This window comes from Corvus hawaiiensis, chromosome 20 (genome assembly GCF_020740725.1).
Source record: "Corvus hawaiiensis isolate bCorHaw1 chromosome 20, bCorHaw1.pri.cur, whole genome shotgun sequence".
Classification (NCBI taxonomy): domain Eukaryota; kingdom Metazoa; phylum Chordata; class Aves; order Passeriformes; family Corvidae; genus Corvus; species Corvus hawaiiensis.
The window spans coordinates 3509550-3533523 of record NC_063232.1 but is presented as its reverse complement, the minus strand read 5'-3'; the positions used below and the strand labels follow the sequence as shown (position 1 = coordinate 3533523).

Here is a 23974-nt window from a genome sequence, read left to right as displayed (position 1 = left end):
TCCGTGTTTTTGGGCCAATGGTTAACCTCACTTCTGGGATTTCTCCTGGAATGTGCCCCTACTGTCAAGGTGTTGATTAGAAGAGCTCTTCACCCTCATGTTCATTAATAAGATTTCCTAGCTGAGCTCTAGAACACATGAATGGCTTTGTGAAGGATCAGGAGTACAGGTGGGAATCATTGGAGCAGCATTCCTTTGGGAAAGAAAGGCTATTGAGGCAGTGGGTGCTGGGTGGTGCAGGAAGTGATCCCACTGCCTCCTGGGGAGAGGGAGAGCTGAAACAGGAGGTGTGGGCTGGTGTCCTCTGTTTCCCAGGAGTCCTGTTTTGTGAGGGGAAAGTGAAGCAGTTTTGGGGGGTGTGTGCCCAAGGACAGTCAGTTGTGGGGTGGGAGGGCAATCCCTGCTCCCAGGAGAAGCCTCTCCCAGACTTTTCTCCTTTGGAGAAAAAATGGGTGCTAGAGCAGACGAAGTAACCAGTGGCCTGAGTGTTTGGGCTGCTTTGTGCAGTCCCCTGTGCTCGTGAGCAGCAGCTGACGCTGCACTTCGTGGGGTCACTTCATTTGCTCACAGTTTGTGTCACTGGGGCTGTGCAGCTGTGAGCAGACCTGGCTTCCCACACAAAGTTTGACCTCAGCTGTTTCCAGGGGCTGGGGCTGGGGCTGGCTGGGGGAGCCTCGTGATGGCCTCACAGGGGCTGTGGTGGGAAGGCACGAGGCGTTTCCTCCCTGTGTGCAGGCAGGGGTTAAGCATTCTGAATTTGCAGTAGGCAGCCAGCTTTCCCATATAAGAGCACTGCACTCATTGGCTCTCCCCTCTACTGAGAAATCTCTCTAGTCATTTCCTGTGCAAGCCCTCCTTCACTTCGCAAAAAGCCACACAGTTGAGTGAATAACAGGGGTCTGGGGTTATTCCTTCTCCCAGGCAGCTTGGATTCTCTCATGGAGCACCTCCAGCCAGGAGCTCAACTCTGTGCCATTCCCAGGCTGCTGAAATGAACGTGGGCTTCTCTGCAGGAGCGGGGGACTCTCACCTATGGATGTAAATAATTTTGGGTCTGCCTTCATGTCAATTAACACTTTTTGGTGCTTGGCTTGGTTTCTGCTGCGAGGTTATTTCCCCTCTGAAGGATCCGTTGGGGTTCCTTGTCAGATCAGTCCTTGGGTGGAGCTTGCAGCAACTTCTGGTAAGTGCTGTGCTCTTCTGACAGCAGGGCTTGGTGCTGCGCTGCTCCAAATGGCTTGGTGAGGTCTCAGAGAGAAATAACTCAGTTCTTGAGGGGTGGGAGTTGAGCTGGCAAGCAGAGAGTGCTCCCTGTGCTTCCCAGGGATGCACAAAGTGGGTGGATACATCAGAGGGTCCTTTTTTATAGGACCATTTTGCTCTTGCTTTTAACCCAGACTCTCTGTCTGTGCAAGACTGACAATGAATAACTCTCTTGAGTGCTGTGGAGAGATGGAAACTGCAGCTGAGAAATGATTTTGGGGAGAGGAAGACAAAAAAGCACGAGCAAGCTGTTACGGAAGCGCAAATATCCTTCTAAAGGATTCGGCAAATGTACCAGTAAGTGTTTTGGGGAAGGAAGGAGGTCTGAAATGGGATTAAAGGGTGTGTGCAGAGGAATGTTTGTCACTAGAGCGCAGACTAAACTGAATGGCTGAGTTATCATAACGGTCTGTCTCCAAATCAGCCCTTGGCTTTCCTGCTGTGAGCTGCATAAAGATGTTCTGTGGCCCTTTTCTGCCTAGACCTGTGTTTTTTCACACCCTAACCCAAGCCAAAATGCTTAAGCTGCGTCCATTTACCTCTTTGCTGGTGCAGGCTATGGAGTCTGGCTGTAGTCGCAGCAAGGGAGATTTCTCTTCAGAGGAAACCTGTTAACCGTTTGGAGGGAGTGCATGGGAATGAGAAGGAGTTATTAACCAAAGCTCTGCTGCAGGTTGGTAATTGTGGATGTTTAATTGCTGCCTCACAAACTGTGTGAATCTGCAGCCACACTTCAGGCAGCGTGCCTTGGGTGTGGTCTGAGATGTACTCAGACAGGCATGAAGAGAGGCGAAAAAGAGTTCAGGAAGCATTAGTTGAACCAAGGGGGCTGGCTGGGAGCTCTGCTGCCTACTGATGCTCTCTGTGCAGCAAATCTGGTCGAGCTGTGCTCTCTGCAGGCTCCCAGGGCTGTGAGTGTCCTCAGGGCAGGGGGAGTGTGTCTGCCTGAGCTGTGGAGCTGGGAGCTCAAATTCTGCGCTCACATGGATAGCCAGCAGCTCCAAATGCTGGGGAGATCACACTCATTTTGCCCCAGGATGAAATGTCAGAGTGCCTGGCGGGAACACAGTTTGTGCAGGTGTTTTTTCCCTGTACAAACAGCCTAAAGCTTCCCAGCAGGGACCGTGGGCAAACTCATCACTGTTCCAAAGCAGGCCTCCAGTGAACTTTTATCTTTTTGGCCACTTGGTGACCAGCCTGTGCCTGTGCTGGTTGCACTGAGACAAGAACAATGATCACAGACTCCTAAAGAGCCACTTTCCTTGCCTTTTATGTCAGGAACATGTGCTGCTGCCAACAGGTGAGGTCATCTCACACAGGGGCTTCAGATGTGCTGCAGATGAGTTGCCTGTGCTTCATGAACTGCTTTTAAACTTCTCCTCTACTGGAACCCCATTTAAGACCCTGATCCTTTATTCAAATACTCCTCCTGTGCAGAGTTTTACCAAATCTCCCTCTCAAGGGACCTGTGGTCAACCTGGGAACTTTCCTTGTGTTGCACTGAACGCCTTTGGGGCTTGTGCAGAAATTGTGTTAATTCTCCCCATCCCTCGCAGGTTTAGTGCCCCAACAGGGAGCATCTTTGTTGATCTACAGGACCATCTCTCCTGGCAATGGATAAGTTCACAAATGGGCAGCCAGGCCCAGCTCAGAGGAACAGGTTCATGGGATTGCTAGAAACTGATGACAGCATCCAGGAAGACAAACCTGCATCAAGTCAAAAGGAAGAAAGGTCGGAACATGGAAGGAAAGGAGAGCCACAACCCTTGGAGACACCTTATCAGAAGGAGAGCAGTGACTTTGCCCCTAAAATCAAGGTTAATCTGAACTATCGGCCAGGACTTGTCAGCAAGTGAGTAACTTTTGGGCATTTGAGCAGTTTGGGTTGTGATCCAGGTGATCCACACTGATCCTGCCTGGTGGGAGCCTATGGATTTTCCCAAGTCTAAACTAAAAGTGGCAATGTGTTAATATTACAGGCATGGGGTGGAGGTAATTAAAAGCAGCAAGGGGATGTATTAGGGTTCTGGAGGGTGCCCACGTGTGTGGGGTGTGTTGGGTGTGGTTTGGGTCGGTGTGAACTGACTCCAGTCAGCCTCACACGGAGCCCTGTCCAGCTGAGCTGCTCCTGCCAGCGCTGTGAACCAGCCTGAGCGAGCTCCCACCGTGTGATGGGCCTGACTCTGGTCCTGCAGCTATCTTGGGCTCTCTCTCTGCTCTGGATGCGTGCCAGGGTTGCACATCAGCCTGGATCTGGGAACAGCTCCAGCTGATGGAAAGAGCAGCTGCTTAAGAGAATTCTGGGAAATAACTGTCTCTATTTTTCCCTTGACTCAAAAATAAAATACTTGAGTGGTTCCCCCCCCCCCCCAACAAACTCTCCTCTGTCTCTCTCCTTTCTCCCACTAGAACTCGTGACATGCTCTTGTCTCTGCTCTCCAGAACTTCCTAACACTTTGCATTTGTCCCGCAGCCAGAAGGACCCGAATCGCTTTGACAGGGACCGGCTGTTCAGCGCCGTGGTGAGGGGCAGCCCCGAGGCACTGGATGGTTTGCTGGAGTACTTAAGGAGGAACTCCAAATTCCTCACCAATTCCGAATACACAGGTAGATTGCTGCTCCTGGAATTGTTTGTAATTCACAGGGTTAGCAGAGCCAGCACGTGTCAGTGTAGGAGGGGAGCAGGGGAACCTCCTCGTGGTTCTTTGCTTTCTCCAGCTCTCTGTCTCCTTTTCTTTTCCTTATGTTGAGGAGAATGCCATGAATTAAATATAGCCTAATGTTTTTGCCTTAGGACTACTGAAAATACTGATAAAAACCTTTAAAATTGTGATTGTATTTGAGTTAAGTTCTGAATCAAGCACTACAGCTGTGAGCAAAGCACACACACAAAACCCACTCAATTCTCTCTTTCTGCTAGATGCAAAGACTGGGAAGACCTGCTTAATGAAAGCCTTGCTGAACTTAAAAAATGGGAAGAATGACACAATCCCAGTCTTGCTGGAAATAGACCAGAAGACACGGAATCCCAGGCCACTTGTCAACGTGTCGTGCTCTGACTGTTTCTACAGAGGTAAGGAAGGATTCTGTGAGATGAGCAGGTAAAAGGAAAAGGAAAAAGAGGGGAACTGGAGCTCCTGCAGCACTGCAGCCCCAGGGTTCTAGTGCAGTCACACACAGCCCACTCACCTTTTAGTTCTGATTCTGGTGCTGCGTCTTCTTCAGTCTTGAGTTATACCCTCCTTGGTCTGTAGAACAGAAATGATACCTGTTTAATAACTCAAGAAATGAGGTGATTTGCTTGGGAAAGTATAAGAAGCACTTGTAAAAATGAAAAAGAAGTGGTCTGTCACTGTTAAGTGAGTTCTGCTGTTTGGTTGTGCTCTGAACAGCAGCGTGGCCGTGTACTTGTGGGGTTGTCTCAATCCTCTCATGGCTGCTTGGGCTCTCAGTGCCAGGCAGGGGGAATTGCCTGCTCTGGTGTTGAATTTCTGATGGTTTTGAGGCTTGTTGAAAGCCCTCAGCTGGCAGCCATCCCTGAGGCTGCTGTTGCTGTGCAGAACACACAGCCAGCACTGGTGACATCGTGTCCTGTCCCCCTGAGAGTGGCACAGAGCGACAGGGTTTGCTCTGTCCTCAGGCCAGACTGCCCTGCACATTGCCATAGAGAAAAGGAGCCTTGATTTGGTGAAGCTGCTGGTGGAGAATGGAGCTGATGTCCACGCCAGAGCCCACGGTGAATTCTTCAGGAAGAAGAAAGAAGGAGTTTACTTTTATTTTGGTGAGTCACATGAAACCTGTTCCTCTGGGGTTTTTAGTGCCCTATGCTATGCCGCTAATTTTAGCTGGGTTTGCCCCTCTGTTGCCATCTTCAGTGTCCTTTAATCAAGCCCTTGACTTATTTAAATGGCAGGATTACATCTGGGGTGTCCACTGAGCATTTCCATCATCTTTGGGTTTATGTGTTTAATCCTGTCTGAGTGGCTTCAGGCAAAGACCAATACTTGGTTAGTCTGGATTTAGAGATCAGTTTGAGATCTGGGAAGGTGTTTCAGCTGCCCGCAGACACAGAGTAATTGTTTATTACAAAACCCTTTCTAATCTAGAGATGCTGAGACAGAACTTGTTCTCTGTTTCAGTGATAAAACTCTGGACTAAAGATATTTTTCTGGGATTGGTTTTTTTCCCCCTTTCTTTAATTCTTTCTCACCCCTTTCTGCTTCTTCTCCAAATGCTGTGTCCTGATCTCTCCAGGTGAACTTCCCCTCTCCTTGGCTGCCTGTACCAACCAGCTTGATGTGGTGGATTATCTCCTAAACAACCCCCACCAGAAAGCCAGGCTGCAGGAGCAGGACACCCAGGGCAACACAGTCCTCCACGCCCTGGTGATGATTGCAGATGACACCGAGGAGAACACCAAGTTTGTGAGCACGACCTACGTTGAGCTCCTGAAGGCGGGCGTGAAGCTCGACCCGACGTGCAAACTGGAGGAGATTGTGAACTATGATGGGTTAAATCCCCTGCAGCTTGCTGCCAAGACAGGCAAAGTGGAGGTAGAGACAACCAGAGGGGAGCCCTGGGGTTGCTGAGGAGCAGGGATGGTGTCCAGTGGGGTTTGGGGTGGGAGCAACTTGCACCCAGCCCATGGTGACGCTGCTGACGGGGCAGTGCCACAGGTGACCTCCAAGGCACTCAGTTGTGTCCTGCAGAGCCTCAGCTGGCTGCTGCTGCTCTCCCTGCCCCGTCCCTGTTCCCTGGACTGAAGCTGGTTCCTCTCCTGGGGGAGCCAGATGTGGTTGGTTGCCTGCTTTTAGCCAGATCCAGGTGTTTGATAAGGCACAAATCCAGGGGTGCTGCACAGGGAGGTGCTTTGGGTGCATGGTGTCCTTCTGCACCTTCAGCCCAGGAATATTCTCCTGTTTGTGTCAGATCTTCAGGCACATCATCCAGAGGGAGATCAAGGACCCCGTGTACCGGCACCTGTCCCGCAAGTTCACCGAGTGGACCTACGGCCCCATCCACGTGTCTCTCTATGACCTGTCCTCCCTGGACAGCTTCGAGGAGAACTCTGTGCTGGAGATCCTGGCCTACAGCAGTGACACACCAGTGAGGCTCTCACCAGGGCTCAGACAGCTCTTTCTGTCCTTTATAGTGTTGCTGGCTAAGTGTGCAAAGCGTTTCAAGTTAATGGGGGTTTTCAGGTGATCATTTCTCTGAAAAAAGAAATGGTTCATGGGAAAGCTTGCATATTTTATTATTCAGAGGCTGCTTGGCATGGCTCTGACCGTCCATAATTTGAGAGAAATTTGGATCCTTTTGTTGCTCTAAGCCTTGGTTTGTCCAGATACCTTGATGAAGTGACTTCTATGCAATGGTTGATACCTTTCACACTAAAAGACCTGACTGAATAACCCCTTAGTGACTCCCCAGCTGGAGCAGCTCCAACCCTTAAGAAGACAATCCTCTGGTGAATTCACATTGCTGTTGGCCCACAGGTGCATTTTTGTTGCTTGCTTCCCCACAGAATCGGTACAAGATGGTGGTTTTGGAGCCACTGAACAAACTGCTTCAGCAAAAATGGGAAACATTTGCCTCCAAGAGATTCTACTTCAGCTTTGTCTCCTACTTGTCATTCATGATCATCTTTACAGCCATTGCTTACTATCAGCCCTTAAGGGTAAAGGTAGGTCCAATCTTTTGATCTGGAAGGCCTGGATGGATGGAGCAGGGTTTAAAAGGTTATGAGTGGTTGTTGTCACTGCCTCTGCCTGTCTCCACTGCTTTGGGTGTTTTTGGTTTTGTCTTGCAGCCTTCCTTTCCAGTGGAGTTCACAGCTGGAGGCTTCCTGTGGGTCTCTGGACTGATCATTATCTTGTTAGGAGGCATTTATCTGATCTTTGCTCAGGTAGGGGGATCTCTTGTCTGGTTTCATTGTAAGACAGGGGGAAAAAGGGAGCTATCACTGGCATGGAGGCAGCAGATTCAGATCAGGATGTGCAGGAGTGGATGGCAGGAGGGAATCCTGCTCTGGGACACTCAGTGGGGATCTGGCAGTGACAGGGGCAGCACAAGCCAGGGGAATCATGGTTCCACAACAGCTAATAATTCTGAGAGACTTCTGTGATTTACAGCATTAAAATGCACCCCTGGCATTTAATGCAGGCTATTAATAAAGACATTGGGCTGAGCCATGATTCAGCCCTTGTTTATCCTTGCCCTTTATAAATAAGGCCTTTTTTCATCTGGGAAGGATGAAATTGGGGATCTTGAAGATGAAAGGAGGAGCACGTGGAGCAAAGCTTTCCCGTGGGCCATGGGCTGTGCTGGGCAGGGCTCCCTCTCTCACACAGCCTGGTTTTGATGAATGATGGATTGATCTTCCTCTCCCAGAGCCTGTACCTGCGGAGGAGACGCCAGTCCCTGAAGACCATGTGCTCTGACAGCTGCATCGAGATCCTGATGTACGTCCTGGGGGTTTGGCACAATCCCAGCTCGGAGCTGTTCTCTGTGTGGGCAGCTGCGTTGCCCTAACATTGCTACGGAGCTGGAGAGCAGGAAACACGGCTCCTCTGCCACTTTTTCCACCCCTGCTGCCTTCTCCTACTGCTGCCTTTTGTCCTAAGCCTTTGTTGTAGTGGACTTTTCTGGGTGGGGTCTGTCTGCTCCTCGCAGCCTCCTCAAATGTGTTGGTTTTCATTGCAAACATCTACAAGGGGCCTTTTTGCTGAGGTGAGTCCCTGTCACTTCCTCTTGTTTTCTCTCCAGCTTCATCCAGGCCTTCTCCTTGCTGCTGTCAGCAGTCCTGTACGGAGCCAGCTCGGAGAATTACGTGGCAGTGATGGTGTTCTCCCTGCTTTTGGGGTGGGTGAACACCCTGTACTACACCCGGGGCTTCCAGCGCACCGGCATCTACAGTGTCATGATCCAGAAGGTCAGTGCTGGGGGGAAAACCTCTGCAGGAAAAGGTTTTGGGGTGTGAGGAACTGGAATTGATGTGCTATGGAAGCACAGATGTTGCAGAAGGAGGTTAGATCAGTGTCTTCAGCTACAGATGCAGCAAACCACTCGTTTGCTGTCACTGAGCGTCCCAGGTGGCAGCAGCTGTGTGTCATAAACCAACTCCAAACTAGCCCTGAAAACCACTGTGAGTTCCCTGGAGCTGCTCAGCTTGGCCTGAGAAGTGTTTCCAGAGCTGTAGAGAAATCTGGGACTAGAAGGGCAAAGCAGAGGTGAAACAAGGTGCCAGGGAAGATCCTGATCACCATTTGTGTAAAGCCAATGGAGATGGAAAGGAAAAAGATGTGTGTGTTGAAATAATTTGGAAACAGCCATATTGGACACCCCACAGGGTATTTATCTGTTTCAAAGATCTATTCATACAAATAGAGCAACAAATAAGTTCATAGTACTGTCAGATTAAGCTGCCAGTGATATTATTTACCTGTGGAAGTAATTTAACACATATTAGCAGTTTCTTAAACTGGATAAAAGGTGGAAACCCTGCTGCCAGTGTTGTTCCTGGGGGCTGGGCTATGATGTGTGAGTGCAGGGGATCATCCTGGTGATTCCATGTGAGGTCAGGAACAGCACTTCCCCCTGGTTTGTGTTTCAGACCATCATGAGAGACCTGCTGCGTTTTCTCCTGGTTTATATGATCTTCCTGTTTGGCTTTGCTGCAGGTGAGCCCTCTCTCAGTGTTATGTGCAAGCTGAGCTGAGGGAAGCAGTTCCCTGAGGACTCAAACTGTGTTTTTCTCCCAGCTCTGGTGACACTGATGGGTGATGCCCCCTCAGTGTCTCAGAACAAGTCCCTGGCTCACCTGGAGAGCACGGGCAGCCACGCCATGTACGGGGGGCTGCTCAGCGTCTCCCTGGAGCTCTTCAAGATCACCATCGGGATGGGTGACCTGGATTTCCAGGAGCACGCCAGGTTCAGATACTTTGTCATGCTCCTGCTGCTGCTGTTTGTGATCCTCACCTACATCCTGCTGCTGAACATGCTGATTGCCCTCATGAGCGAGACTGTCACGGATATTTCTGGCTACAGCAAGAGTGTCTGGAAGCTGCAGGTGAGGCCCAAAGCTCTGCTGGGGTCTCACAGAGTCAGTGGTGGCCGTGCCTGTCTGTCCTAAGCTCAGCTATTAATTTGGGAGTGCGTTTTTAGGTGTATTTACAACTCTTTGCATGATCCTCGTGCACAGGTAACTCGAGGCAGTACTTTGGGGCACTCTGGGGTTGGGTTCCACAGCGATTCTCTAAGTCCAAGGAGTTTCTGAGGGGGGAAGATTTAATGGAAAGGCTGGGCTGGGCTCTGTCTGTGCCTGGTTTCTCTCTGACGTGGGTTTTGTTCTTTCAGAGGGCTATTGCTATTCTAGAAATAGAGAAGGCCTGGCTGTGGCGCCAGGGTGGGAAGAGGAGATCTGGCTGCTTCATGTCAGTGGGGCTCAATAAGAAAGATGAGAGGTGGTGTTTCAGGTAAGACAGATGCTCCATTCCCCCCTCACACTCCAGCCTAGCAGTGGGCTCACAGCCTGGTAACCCTGGAGCACCCCAGGGGATTTCAGCACTGACTCAACCACACATTCCTGGGTACATTCAGATTTGTTGGTGATCGCCAGGCTGGAGGTTTGAGAGCTGGTTGATCCTCCAGCATTGTCACCTTTTGTATTAAGAACATTCTCTGAACTGGAGAATTTTAAAACACAGAGACCAGTGGACAATATGCAGGGGGAGCAGTTATTTTACCTCATGGAGCTTTGATTACAGAAGATCTTTGCTCAAAGAAAAGCTCTGTAAGGTGCTGTTGCTACAGCCAAACCATCAGGGTGGTGTTGGCAGGATGAGCTGGGCTGGGAGGCTGCAGGACAGTGAGATCTGGCTTGAAATGCTGCATTCCAGGCATCAGTGTCTTGTTGCATTTTCTCTCTCCAGAGTAGAGGAAATTAAATGGACAGATTGGGCAAAGGATGTGGGAGTTCTAAAGGAAGAACCTGGGAGCACCAGTGATTCAGAAATAAATCCAGAAGGTAAATTAAATGATGAAGAAAGGTCTGCAGTATCCTTTTAGCTTCCTGCTCAGCAAACTGCTCTTGGCATGTTGTTATGTCCTTGGTCACAGAATTTCAGGCAGGCCAACTTGAAATTGCTTCCCCACAGCAGCATCACTTGTGAGCTGAGAAAATAAAGATTTAGTGTCAGTCTGGACCTGGCCAGAGTTTGGGAACAAACTGAGGATGAAAGAGATGCCATCCCTACTTAGCTCTGGGAGAAATGGGCAGGAAATGCTGCTGGGGAAAAGCAAGGGCTGCTCTTCCTTTTGGCTCAGTAGCCCAAATATGTGATGCTTTTCCTAGGGAAGATAACATTTAGGATCATTCATCCTGCACATGTTAAAATCACAGAGCTTTTAGAGCCTCAATATGGACATTATCTCTGGCAATGTTGTCAGATTCTGCCTGAGATCTTTGTTTGCTTCCCTTGGTAGACCTGGGAGGAAACTCTGTGGAAAACAGAGCTGTTACTTTCTCTAGGAAGACCTTGTTCAGACTGGCAGAGCTTGGGCAGACGCTCCAGGAGATTTAGACACAACCTCCAGTGTAGATTCCTCCTGGCTTTGGGGAGGTTGCAGTGCTTAAAACATTCTCTGGTGTGTGTTGGGTGTTCCCTGAACCTGCACTCTTCTAAACCTGGGTCCCTTTGTCAGCCTCCTGCTGATGAAGGGCTGTCCTTGCATCCCCTGCTGCAGAGACCAGGTCCTGGAAGCAGCCAGCACAGAAACCACCCCGAGCAGCTGCCTCGGAGGAGCAGTCCCTGCTGCAGCCCCAGCCACCAGCCACAGAGATGGTGCCTCTGCAGGGACAAACCAGAGGGCTTTGACAGCTTTTGGGAATTGCAACCTTGCCTCCATCTTCAAAGGAGCAGTTCTTCCTCTGGCAGCTGGAAGAACTGAAGGCATTGTCAGCAGTAAAGTGCATTTTGTGCAGGACTGTGGTGCAGCCTGTGGCTTTCAGTATTGTCATGCACTTTAATGATTCATTTCCTCTGAAGAAACTGTTTTTACTCGACTTTCTCTGCCTGACACTTTCTTATTACTATGCCCAAAGGTACAATGGTGGGAGCGAGCTCCTGGGGCAGTGGGGAGCATTCTCTGGGAAGGCAGAGCTCTCTGAGCTGTGCAGGGATAATGTTCATGGAATGGCCTGGCTGAGAATGGGCCCGCCTGTTCTTTGGTCACAAGGGACTGCACTGAGGTGCTTTGGAATAAAGAGTGTTGTAGAGTCGTGAAAAGTTGCTGAGGGTGGAGTTGTCTTCTGTGCAAAGCACTGCTGGTGTGAGATGTGAGTGGACAAATACTCACCCTGCAGGCAGCCAGAGCTGCACTGAGCCTGTGGCAGCACCTGCAGTGCTCCGTGGTTAATCCACACCAGGATCCCCATTTTACACTGTTCAGATGAAATTCTTTGCATAATTCTTTGCTTAAAAGCACCGAGAGTGATGTGGATTTCCTGGGCCTGAAACTTTGCATGGTGGATTTCTGGGACTTCTGTTTCTCACAGGTTGCTTTGTCTCTGTAATAAACAGCAGCAGAATCCTGCTCATGGCCCCTGAGAGGCTGATGGGCCAGCACTTTTTGTGTGGTTTTTGCTTCCTGTTACTCTTGATGGGCATCCTGTCTTGCTGCAAATGTCTGCAAGGACCTCATTACTTTTAGTGACGTGCACCCTGCCTCAGGCAGGAGGTGCAGCCCGCTGTAAACACTGTGGAAAAGATAAAAACGAGCTGTCTCACTTTTCACTCTATTTAACAGTAATAACTTGTAATATTTCTGTAAACAATACAGCAAGTGTACTTAATTGAAAATGTTCATCTTGGGATATATTTTCAGAGCTTCAGCCCTTCTCAGAAAGGGAGAGAAGGTGTTAGTAGGGACTATAAGGTCTGATTACTGCTGTGGGGGTTAACTCTTGTTTTTCATGGCCTCGTGTCTGTTTGTGCAGCCACCCCTGAGCATGGAGCTGCTGATGCTGCACTGGATGTACCTTCCAGCCCAGGGAAAGCTTGGTGACAATCCCAGGAAAGCTGCAGACCACAAGGGTTGGCAGCACCTTTCCTTCAGTGAGACAAGCTGTGCAACCTGAGGTCTCTGTCTCAATTCCGCTCTGAGGGAGTGAGGCTTGGAGGTTTTGCTTTCAGAGACCATTTCAATCTTCACTGCATGCACGTGACTGGCAGCAAAAAATTGGTTTTAAAACTTATTCCCTACACTTCAATGGGTTCTTCCCCTGGTGCTGGGCAATTCCCCCTCCAGCCTCACTGCATTGGGACTCTGAGTGGGAACTGACTTTTCTTGCTCCAGCTTCTGTTGTTTTCTTGCTTTGTGAAGCCTTCAGCTGCTTTTTCCATCTATGGCTTTGTCCTAAGTGTTCCCAACAGTTGGCAAGGTGCTCCTATTGCACGGAAGGCTCATCTGGCATATGATAAATCTATCACTGTGCTTGGTGCTGTGTTGTGGTAGGGACTCTTGGAGATTCTAAAGAAATGCAGGATCAAATCTGCCATCCCTGTCTGGAGTCAAAATAAAAGACCTTGCTGGTAGTTTGGGGAAGCTGTGGGCACTGACAGCTTTCAGCATCAGCTTCCTCTTCAGCTATTCCTTGAACCTGCTTCTCTTTTTAAGCTTGGCAGTGCTTGTTTATCTTTTGATCTGCATCAAAAATATTCTGCTGCGAAGCAGGGCTTTGGCATTCCCAGAGCTTCCCAGTCACACCACAGCCCAGCAGTCTCATGGATGAAGGACAGAGCAGCAGGAAGGGACAGGCCCCTGCACAAATGGACATGTCCAGTTGCTCAGAGGCTGTTGTCCAGCTCTTTGATGTGCTCTGGAAAAAGGGGGATTTTTCTGTATAGGCTTCGAGGTCTTCCCACCTCACAGAGCTCTCTCACAGCTCATCTGTGCAAGTTCCCTAAAAGGCACTCCATGTCTGGAGTGTGTGGTTCCCAATTCCCTATTTTCCTCAGGGGCAGAGGTGGAACCAAGCCTTCCTTGTTCCTCAGATGCTTTGCATGTTTTGGGGTTTTCCCCCCCCTGTTTTTCCAAAGCCTGCTCTGAAGCTGGAGCCAGCATGGGCAGCTGTATCCATGAGCTGATTCCCTCTCTCTTCATCTCCCTGTGACCCCACTTGCAACTGAACATACTTTCCATTGCCTCTGGAGCTCGCAGAGGGAGCCTTTGAAATGTGACAGCCCCAGGGCCCCGACAAAGACCAGATGCTTTCTGTAAGTCCCAGGATCTGCCCAGGGCTGGGGCTGAAGGGCTGCAGCTGGTGGATTTTGCAGCTGGACTCTTCCTGGGGCTGGCTCTTACTTTTGGGCTTTGCTGTGTTCAAGAAATTTCATTTCTTGCTCTGGGACAAAAACAAAAATAAAAATGGAGGGGGAAGAAAAAAACATTTTAGAAGAAAACTTCCACTTTGCAACCTCACATCTGCTTCTGCAGCACAAAAAACCCCAAACCTGGGGCCAGACAGGACAAGGCAAAGGGTCAGAAAGATGTGACCTGTGGCTGCCTTGGGGGTGGGACAGAACTGTTACTAAATCTGAGTGCAAGAGGGTTTTTGTTTTTTTTTTTTTTTTTGCTTTGTCTTTTGCCATAATCTTTTTTTTTCAGTTGAGATTTGTGGCATGTGGAGTGTTACAGCATTTCTGGACTGTGAGGATGGTTGTCAAATGTTAAACACAAAGAGGAAGAGAGTTGGAGGTAGCTGGAAAGTGCCCATGGGATTTGTTGCAATCTTTTCTGAGAATTCTTGGAAGATACAGATTTTTCTGAAGAGAGCCATGTCTCTATTTCACTGGGCAGAAGAGCTATCCCCAGTTGACAGTGTTGGTTTTGCTGGTGTTCACGTCTCCAACACAGGGACTCCATCATTGCAGAAAAAAGAATTCTGCTCTTTTGGAGACCTCTGGATTAAAACCTTGGTCCATCAGGACAAGAATGAATTTGCAGAGTGCCAGAGCAATTTCCCTCTGCTCATCCCTTCCAGCTTGCAGTGTGTTACCTCTGCAGGAAGTGCATTGGAAGGAATCATGAAATTTGGAAAAAAGACTGGGAAAAAATTCACCTAACTGGGCTGTGCTGTATTTCTGTTCCCCTCTCAGGGGTCACAGGGAGGGAGGGCACCAGCTGTGCTATTCCTTTTTCCGCTGTCAGACTGTTGAATAATGATTTTGCTGCTGCTAAACTGGTTACAGGGTCTGTCCCTGAGGATGGCTGGAAGAAAATAAATAATAGGAAACGATCCACATATAAGTAGATATGTGATGTTTTGTTCTAAAAATTGCCCTTACTGCTGCAAAGGACACTAATTCTGCAAAGCTATATATAGAGAATTCCAGTGAAAGGGCTGCTTGTCTCTTTCTGGAGCACAGGTTGGGTCTTATTTGGGATCTGAGCTCTGCCCATGGATGTGAAGCCTGATGGGCTGACAGATGCTCTCCTTGCTGGAGCTCTGTTTGATGCTGGTTGAGGGAAGAGGGAAGGGTTTACGTCCATTGCCTGGAGACAGAGGTGAAAACACTGGCAGCGTAAACACTCCGTGCTGGGGATTTTCCAACCGTGCCTAAGCAGTGACAAATAAAACATTCCTGCTTTGGGCTCCCTGCTGGATGTGCTCTCCCTGTATGGTAGAGGACTGCAGGCTGCAGCCAGAGCTCCTGGCTTAGGCATTAGAAAATAAGAGAGAAATAAAGAAAGAAAGTTATTCTGTCCCTAAGGTGCGCTGTCATCCCAGCGTGGTTAAATCCTGATTTTTACCTGTGTGCAGGAATTTGTTGGTGCAGCCCTTGCCCTGCCAGGCACTTCTGTGCAACACAAACGTGCTTGGGGAGCTGCTAAAACTTTGCTCCTGGGGCCATGCAGAAAACAAGAGTTTTGTGGCCCTACACAATATCCAGGATAAAAGTTAATTGTGGCATTTTGGACAGCCCAGCAGGAAAGCCTTTGGTGCGCTGCTGGAATTTGCTCGGGGTGGTTGGGAGCAGAAAGCAACAGCCTGGGCACATTGGGATTCACACAACGGGCACCCTCTCGTGGCTTATTCCTGTCACAGGGCGAGGACAGGGATGGATCCTGCTCTGGAGCACGCTGGGAACCCCCTCAGTTGCTGATTTAAGAAAAGGCTGTGCAGTAAGATTTCTTTTAAATGCAAGAGCTACTTGTGCTACATTTGCTATAAATCCTTCTCTGATGTTTTCTAGGCTGGTTCATTCACCTTGAAAAGCCACTTCAATGTGCAGGTGACCTCTCCTTGGGACAATCTTTGATTTCCCTGATGGTCTCCAGGACATTGCAGGATCTCTGGAGAATGTGATCGTGCTTTGGTAGGTAATAAATGGTGTTTTTTAGTGTGCTGGGGAAATGCTTCAAAGACAAATATAGAATCTGTGTTCCATGCAATGTGTCATTATTCTATTTTTAATTCAGAATGAGAGGGACATAAAAAAAAATCTTTCCCAGTGATAGAAATTATCTAAAATATAAACCCTTCAGTCCAAGCTACAAAGGGTTTTGCCTTGTATGTCTAAAGATTTGAACAAGCATGAGATAGTGAACATGAATTAACACAGATGAAGGTCTGAGAAGACCTTGATGTCTGCAGTTCAGCACTGATAATTTAGATTATTTATATAAAAAATAATTTATTTACATACTGTCCCTCTTTTTCAATCAGACTTCTGGCAGCTGAGTGACCCGTGGAGTTCACAAAGACAGAGGCAGGGCAGATGGATTTGATTTTCTCCTTGCATTTTGGATTTGAAAACAAATTCTAGATAAAGAATTGGAGCCGCTAGATAACGTGTTTATCTAATGGAAACATAAATACCATGTTTAATCCCAAAGCTCTGCCCATATTGGTGTATTTTGGCTGTCTGCTCCTTCAGGCTCTTGGGATTTTGTGTGTTCTGAACATTCCCAGCAGAAACTGGAACTTCTGTAAATAGGCCAGCCTGGTCCAGGTGACACACCATGGAAACACTGAGCAGTTCTTGTTCTTGCTGCCAGGCTTCCTTAAACCGTTTTTTCTGTAATATTTCAGCTCCAAAATTTATATTTGATTCTGTTCCTTATCTGCTCTTCACTGACTAACTCAAGACCAGCTGTCCCCTGTCTCACCAGCACGAGATTCCACCCTGAGAGAATCCTGATTTTCCAAAATAACAGCGTTGTTGCAGTGAAATTGTGTTTCAAAACAATCTGAGCATTACCAGCATCTCAGCAAGGTAAAAACTGGGAATTCTGGTCAAGTTGAAATGTGTTGCTGCTTTAGTAGCAATTGCGAGTCTTTACCACGATTTAAATATTTAATTAGGTGTTTATAAAGCAGAGGACACAGAAGTGGGGACAACATTCAGCCCTGAGCAGTAATGAACACTAATGACTGTGGCTGCAGTGCCCTCAGGGATTCTGATGTTGTTGTACATTTATTTCCTAAGAATAATTCATGAGATTCTGGAGTGTTGGGCAGCATTGCTTAGTACCTCACACAACATCTAATTGTTAATTATTATTGAACTTCTCCAGAAACATCAGCCACAGACAGGAGATATTTATTGGTGAGTAGAAAAAGGAAGAAATCTCATCTCTACAAAGCTGTGCCCCTCAGCTGGCACAGCATGTGAACATATTTATTCAAGGAAAACTTGTCATAACTGGGAAAAAAATAATTAATATTCTTGCCCTGTGGCAATCTGGGGTAAACAGCTGGAGTTTCTTTACCAAGACCTTGTCCCCAGGGAAGATTTTTTTAATGTTGTTGCTTATAAACCTTTTCCTGGGAGATGAACTCATCACTAGAGGGTCTTTTAGTTTTAATTGCCCATTGAGATCTTGGCAATTTTGTTTGTGTGCATGTGAAGACATTCTGAATCTGCTACCTTAGGAAAATGAGGACTGTTTAATCTGACTTGATCTGTGTTTGCTTTCAGTGCCCTCACAAGGGCTGCAGCCACAAGACCATCTGCACTGCTCCTTTGCCTTTGACAGTCAGATTCAGTGAGTCAGAGGAGTTGGACTCCCAGATTTTGCATTTGGAGCTCATATAAAACATCATCTTTGTGCATAAGGTGTTTTCTTCAAACCCTCAGTGGTGTTCTTTGACTTTCCCTGCAGTTCATCCTTTCCATACCATCCCATTCATACAGTGCTTTATCTCAGTGGCTGTCGCAGGAAATCCCAGAGCACAGACCAAGGTTTAAACAACAATAATCATCCTAAAAATCCCAATTCTGGCATTTCATTAGGAACAAATGAACAGCACAGCACTGCAGCAAAGAGCTGCTCAGTTCATATCTAACAGAAGGCATCACTTCATTGTGAAAATCCACCCTGCACATTGGCTGAGGAGCTGATCAAGGGGAACCGTGCTTAAAATCAACCTTGAATGATAAAATGTTACATAAAGCATGGAGGGCTCTGCCTTTGATACTGAAAAGGAACCTTTTCCTACACACCCTGAAGAATATTGAACAATTAATTGGGCTGTTGCATTATCCTGTGTGTGAGAGCATTTGGAGAGAGCAATTCCTGCAAATTCCAAGAACAGGGATGCTCCAGGCTTCTCATGAAATAAAACCCCCTTTTCTGTCTGCTCCTAGGAAGGAATCAGTGGGGGCCACACTGAAGTGACCATGAATGTGTCACTGACAGGCAGTGGAGATGACTCTGTGTAACAACTCTGGGCCTGAACTACCCCAAAAATCTACATTTTATGAAGATGCCAATCCAGGTGAAGTTGTAGAACAGCCCCACAGCTCTCAGCAAACTGCTGAGAGGAAACCAGCAGAGCCACCAGTAATTTACTACCTAAACAAACCTTGCAACAAGCTCCAGGGAAGGGAGGGAGCATTTCCCTTGTTAGGAGGAGAGCCTAAATACTGGATTTATCTGATTTAAGACTCCCAAGCTTTTATTGGGCTATTTGTACCTAATTTGTTTTATGGGAGCAGTCCCAGTCTGAGTTGAATTTCCCAGTCTGTTTTTATTCAGCTCTAAGGAGAATTCCTGTTCCCTTGGCAGCCTCCTCTTGTGCTGGGTGCTGTGGCCAACCAGCACCATTAACTGCTGCAGTCTGGAACTGCAGAATTGGGCAGAAATTACTATTTTCCTTTTTTTCCTGCCTGTGAATGATACTCTTAGTAGCTGCTTTTCATCCTCTCTCTCTACATCGAGGCCAGAGCTGCTCTTCCTTCTCATTCAGCTCAGGGCTGGGGTGCAGCTTCTCAAGGCAAGAGAGAATTTTCATATTCCTGCAATTAATGTCTCATTTTCCAGAACAGAATGAGCAAAAAATACATTTTTTAACAGCATCCTGGTAAGTTACAGAGTATTCACAGAGTAATCTGTATTTTATCTGTCTTTTCCATTAAAATAGGCAAAATTTTCAGAGATTTGGCACTTAGATGAAAGAATATTCCAAAATACATCTGCACTCACTGTTAATATCACCAAGTGTTGCTGTCTTCACTGTAAAATCCACTTTGACCTGGAAACACCAGAATTCCTACCTGGAATCCACCTGATTTACCAATTACACAAAACTAGGCTTGTTCTTTTCAGCCTCCTAAAGCCTTTGGATCCATGTGAAAAATCTTTCCCTCCCTTAGGATAATTCTAGACTTCCTTATTTCAGTAAAAGATGGAGCACCCTTTAAGGCTCTAATTTCAGTGTGGTGTGTATTAAAAAACTTGTGTTTTCTGAAAGGGGAAACTGGGTTCTGGCATCCTCTTTCCTTAGCAGGGAGAGCAGATCCTTAAAATATTTCATCCAGCTCTGTTCCAAGTAAAGCTTTCACTCAGATGAAAACATGTTCAGGGCATTTTACTTGATTAGGGGAAATTTACTATTCCAATTCCTTTTATGTCACCATCCTCCCATTAAAATTTATGAGGGCTGATTAGTACATGTTATTTTTTTTCTAAGTTTTTTTTTAATCAGAGAGCATCTTTAAAAAAGGACATGAGGGCTCAGCTCTGGCAGCTGCACTTCTTTGCAAGCACAGTTTAAAGCAAAGGTTTCTATATGAATTTAATGTCCAGTTTTGGTGGGGGTAGAAGCTTTAAATTTTGATTGATGAAAATTACTACCTGTTCACAAACCAGCAAATTGGTTTGCAGGGAAACATTCCAAGGTTTCAGCTTTCAGAATCTCCAACATTACTGCACCGAGTCCCCCTGGGGGCTGTCACCTCTCCTGGCATTAATTCCTGCCACTGTCCCATCCCTCCTGTACAGCCAACATTCACTTCTCAAAGCAAAGAAACAAAGGACCAAGGCAGGCAAAAAATAACGTGGTTTCATCCATCCTTTTTTTTTTCTTTCAAAACAGAAATGAAATTAGCACCATTGTGACTGAGGAACACTCCTTGATGTCAGATAAGCATTCACTGCAGGCCTTACAGGGTTTTAAGACTATTCAATTACAGTGCATTACTTTATTCAATTAGAGGGGAAAAAAAAAGGGTTGAGAGGATGCCTGGGAACATTCCAGCACAATTTCCATCTTCATAATTTGAAGCACTGCAGATTGTCAGGTCACTTTCTGCAGTGTCTGGAAGGCAGAACAATAAAACCATCCCAGGGTCTCCTTGCTGGGTTTGTAAAAAGGAGACTTCAAGAGAGAGTCAAAGAGGCATCTTTGAGATGGACACATAAAACATTTATTTATTAGACTGCCTGGACAACATTCCAGTCATCATGAATTTGATGATGCTGCCTCTTAATTTCTTAATGCATCCGTGTCACTGGATTGTAATTTAATTCACTTTTCACTTTAGTTTGATTTATTGTTCTCTTTAGCCCAGTTTCTTTAACATGAATGTTAGCAAAGGACTTCTTGAAAACAGGGAATTGGGATTTAATGTAAGCAGAGGTTCCAGTTTAAGGCACCTGGTCCATCTGCTAAAGAACATTTATTACCTTGTGCATTTTCTTCTGTAGATAAACAGAGAAATTGCTTCAGTGCTGAGTTCCTGTCAGAGTACAAGGCCACAACATTATAACCATCAAAAATCAGGAACACAGGTACTTTGTCTTATTTTTATCACAATCAGGTACCTCTTCCTTGGTCCTTAAGGAGAGGGGAAAGAAACAGGTAAGTGCAGATTAGTGTGTTTAAAATCCTTTACTGCAACTTCACATATACACATTTTGTACCTTCATTCCAGGTACAAATTTTGCCAAAATTAAATCAAAGGGTGGGTTTTTCCCCTCTGTCTCCAGTGAGCCAACAGTATTTATCCTTGTCCTCACTGTCCAGAACTGAAGGCTTTTTACCTTTAAAAAAAGAATCTGTAAGAAAGACAATACCGTAAGAAAAGAACTTTTAATAATCTAAAGCTAAAATGGTAAGAAAATGTATGTAAAATTCAGAGCATTAACTGAGCCTGGAGAAGTCTTTTTTCCCCTCCTTCCTCCACAGTCAGCTCTGTTCTCTCCCCTCCAACACTCCTCAAAACCAGCAGGTATGGAAACAGAGCAGAAGGCATTGGGGGGGATTTTTAAGGACATTTTTGATAACGTATTGAACACGTTGGGAACCAATTGAAACACTTCATTGTGCCAACACATACAAAAAGCAGAGGAGAAAGGCAGCACCAGTGGCTTAGCCCTTGGAGCCCTGCTCACTGGAAGAGGCTGCTGTGGTGCAGAACATCATGGGCAGACTCAAAGGTCAGCACTTCCTTGTGGAACTTGCTGAGCTGCGTCTTTATTTTCTTCAGGGCAGGAGTTGATGCCTTCTTCTTGTAGCTCATGCCTCTCAAAAGTTTATCTGCCAAGTAGTGCAGCCAGAGGACGTTGCTGTGTGGGTGATAGTCAGTCCAGCTGTTGGAGTTCTCCTCTTTCATCTGCCTGTAGATGTCAAACTGGTAGTCCCCAGTGCCTTGGAAGAGCTCCTCATCTGTGGAAAGGTCACAGAACACGGTCAATCCATCCTTCTCCAGGCGGGACAGGGTGTAGTCGATGATGTTGACGTGGATCCCTGCTGTGGGGATGCTGTGTGTTGCCCCATTCAGCACGTACTGAAGTTCTTTCACGTCTGTGTTTTTGACCAGCACGTTCCCCCAGTGCAGGTCCCTGTGCTCGAAGTGCAGCTCCTGCTCTGCCACTGCCAGGGACGCGGTGACCTGGTGCAAAATGCTTCTGGCTGATGCCACCGAGGAGAACTTGCTCCTCATGCGCTCCAAGTCCCTGCCTCCAAACTCAAACTCCAGGACCATGAAGAGCTGCTGGGCCCCGAAAAAGTCTGGTCGGTCATTTTCTGATCCTGTTTCTTCGTGGAATTTGTCCCAGGCTTCCAGGAGATACCTGGGATAGGGCCCTTGGACACAGTGCACCGTGTACAGGCTGATGAACCCCACAGTTCTGTTCACAGAGCCCTCAGACAGAAGACTGAGTTCTTTCGAAATTATTACCTCAGGCAGAATCTCCCCAAAGCTCTTCTGAGCTTCACCATTTATTTTTTCAGTCCCCTCAATGGGAATTATTTTTAAGGCCACAGGTCCTCTCTCACTGTCAATCTGGAACACCTCTCCAAACACCCCTTCTCCAATTTTCTTGCAATCTTTCATCTTATCTAAAGGAATGCATTCCTCAAAAGCAATAGGCCCTTCTTGGTTGCATTCCCCAAACACCTTCTCTGCATCTGTAAGCAGCAGCTCCAGGACAGAGGATGAATCCCTGGGAGCCAGCAGGACCATGGAGGAAGCAAACCAGGAGCAGCCCTGAGCTTTCCCAGCAGACAGGCTGGCTTGGTACCCCGAAAGCTGGGATTTCCCTGAAGGGCTACAGAGGATGCTGCTGCAGAAACTCTCATCTCTGGTCACTTTCTTCTTTTTATGGAAGGACAGAGATGCTCGAACTCTAGCCCAGGAATAAGAGCCATTAAGGAGTGAATAGTCATTGTCTCTGACATCTGCAGACATCTCCACAGCTCCCTTCAGAGCTTGTTTTTGCCTTGTCTGGAGTCTGAAAAGGGAGTTATTGGGCTGCTGCTGTCTCTTGTTCTTGTGCCTTTTTGGACGGAACCTCGTGTGCCTGCCCCAGCGGCTGGCACTGAAGCCACTGATACAAGCTTTCCTGCAGGTGCTGCCCTCCCCAGGGAGGCCCTTGGTCCTTTTGTGCTTGTTCTCCAAGATTCCTTGGCGGCCCACGGGAGAGCCTGGCTGCAGGCAGGCAGGTTGAGCATCAGCCTGTTTGTGGAGTTCCATGCTTTTCAACCTCATCGGCACTTCCAGAGGGTCCAGGACCACCACTGGCACAAGCCGGTACTCCTTGGCTAGGTCTCTGTGACAGCTCGAGCTTCTTTTTGCCGAATTCCTCATGAGATGATTTGGAACCTCACAGGTTTCTTCACAAGTGGCACTGTCACACGGCTCAGGGGGCTGTGGCTCACCCTCAGTGGGGGCCAGCGCTTCCTGAGGAGTGCTTGGTGCTTTCTGTGGGGACGGGAGAGCTTGTGCCCGGCAGGGTCCCCGCACCGACGACCTCAGAACACGGCGGGACCCCCGCAGCCCCAGCTCGGGCTCCCGGCTCCCAGCCGCGCCTTTTGGTCGGAACCATTCAGGCACCTCCTCCCCAGCATCCAGCAGCGACGGGCTCTGCCCGGGGCACCCCTCGGGCGAGCTGCGGGGCAGCCGGTGCGGCGAGCGGGAGTCCCCCAGCCCCGAGCCGCCCTCGATGGTGGTGCTGAGCAGCAGCGAGCTGAGCCGCGCGGGCGGGCCGCGGCGGCGGCGCGGGGGGCTGTCGCCGAGCCCCGAGGCGCTGTCGGTGGCGGAGCTGAGCGGGCCGAGCGGCCCGAGGGCGGCGCGGCGGGGCGGCGGGGCCCATTGCGGGGTGCTGCACAGCAGCGGCCGCCGCGCCGCGCACAGCGGGCCCTGCCGGCGGCGCCGCGAACCGCGCGGCGGGGACGGGCACGGGGAGGGCGAGGACAGGGACGGCGGCGACTCCCGGCGCTCCTCTCTGCGGCGCCCGGGCTCTTTCCCCTGGCTCCACTTCTTCTTCTTCCCCGCCGGTTCCCGCTTCTCCTTCCCCCGGCCCCGGGTCTCCTGTCCCCGCCCCCGGTTCTCCGGCTTCCGGTTCTCCTTCTCGGCCGGTTCCCGGTTCTCCTTCCCGGCCGGCCCCCACGTGTCCTTCCTGCGGGCCCGCAGCCGCCTGGCCCAGGCGGGGCGCTTACCCACGGGCTGCAGGCCGCGCTTTTCGGGCGGCGAGAAGTCGGGGTCGTCCGACGGGCTGGAGCGGGCGCTGGAAGCGGAGAGGACGCTGGAAGCGGCGCTGGAGGCGGCGGAGGTCGAGCTGAAGAGGCGCTTGCGGTCCTGCGGCGGCGAGATCCATCGGTCGGGCGGCGGCAGCGGGCGCAGGTACCCGGCGCGCCGCGAGTAGGTGCGGAGCAGCCGCGGCTGCAGCGGCATCGCGGGGCCGGGCGGGCCGGGCCCTGTGAGGGAGCCCGCCCGCCGTCCGTTCGAACGGGTATCGCGAGAGCGCGCGAGAGCGGCCGCGCCCCGCCCGCGCCGGGGGTGGGGCCGCGGGAAGGCCACGCCCACCGCCCCCGCCCCGCGCTCCCGGTGCCGCTCCCGGTGCCGATCCCGGTGTGCCGCGGTGCAGCTCCCGGGGCCGCTCCCGGTGTCCCACGGTGCCGCTCCCGGTGCCGCTCTCGGTG

At 49.1% G+C, this 23974-nt stretch overlaps 2 protein-coding genes across 3 annotated transcripts; one reads left to right on the top strand and one right to left on the bottom strand.

Moving 5' to 3' along the window:
• The first annotated feature begins 767 nt into the window (after nucleotides 1-767).
• Nucleotides 768-11888, top strand: LOC125336341 (transient receptor potential cation channel subfamily V member 2-like). Of its 2 annotated transcripts, XM_048324768.1 has the most exons (17): nucleotides 769-1183; nucleotides 1398-1560; nucleotides 2860-3115; nucleotides 3737-3870; nucleotides 4184-4336; nucleotides 4904-5044; nucleotides 5518-5816; nucleotides 6193-6369; nucleotides 6788-6946; nucleotides 7073-7168; nucleotides 7654-7724; nucleotides 8029-8194; nucleotides 8876-8942; nucleotides 9024-9331; nucleotides 9619-9737; nucleotides 10194-10288; nucleotides 11008-11888. In XM_048324768.1, the coding sequence occupies exons 2-17, from the start codon at nucleotides 1473-1475 to the stop codon at nucleotides 11136-11138; spliced, it is 2460 nt and encodes an 819-aa protein (XP_048180725.1). In that variant the 5' UTR covers nucleotides 769-1183; nucleotides 1398-1472; the 3' UTR covers nucleotides 11139-11888. The 2 variants fall into 2 exon arrangements, with proteins under 2 accessions (XP_048180726.1, XP_048180725.1); XM_048324769.1 differs by lacking the exons at nucleotides 9619-9737; nucleotides 11008-11888 and having other exon boundaries at nucleotides 768-1183; nucleotides 10194-10280.
• Nucleotides 11889-19603: 7715 nt separating this feature from the next.
• HASPIN (histone H3 associated protein kinase) lies at nucleotides 19604-23730 on the bottom strand. Its single transcript, XM_048324673.1, has one exon. The coding sequence runs from the start codon at nucleotides 23724-23726 to the stop codon at nucleotides 20940-20942; it is 2787 nt and encodes a 928-aa protein (XP_048180630.1). The 5' UTR covers nucleotides 23727-23730; the 3' UTR covers nucleotides 19604-20939.
• Nucleotides 23731-23974: the final 244 nt, after the last annotated feature.

Bases quoted from the DNA above. Each gene is read 5' to 3' on its own strand.
- HASPIN (XM_048324673.1), bottom strand. From the start codon at position 23,726: ATGCCGCTGCAGCCGCGGCTGCTCCGCACCTACTCGCGGCGCGCCGGG.
- LOC125336341 (XM_048324768.1), top strand. From the start codon at position 1,473: ATGATTTTGGGGAGAGGAAGACAAAAAAGCACGAGCAAGCTGTTACGG. The intron at 3,871-4,183 runs GTAGATTGCTGC...TCTTTCTGCTAG, and splicing joins CACCAATTCCGAATACACAG to ATGCAAAGACTGGGAAGACC. The intron at 5,045-5,517 runs GTGAGTCACATG...TGATCTCTCCAG, and splicing joins AGGAGTTTACTTTTATTTTG to GTGAACTTCCCCTCTCCTTG.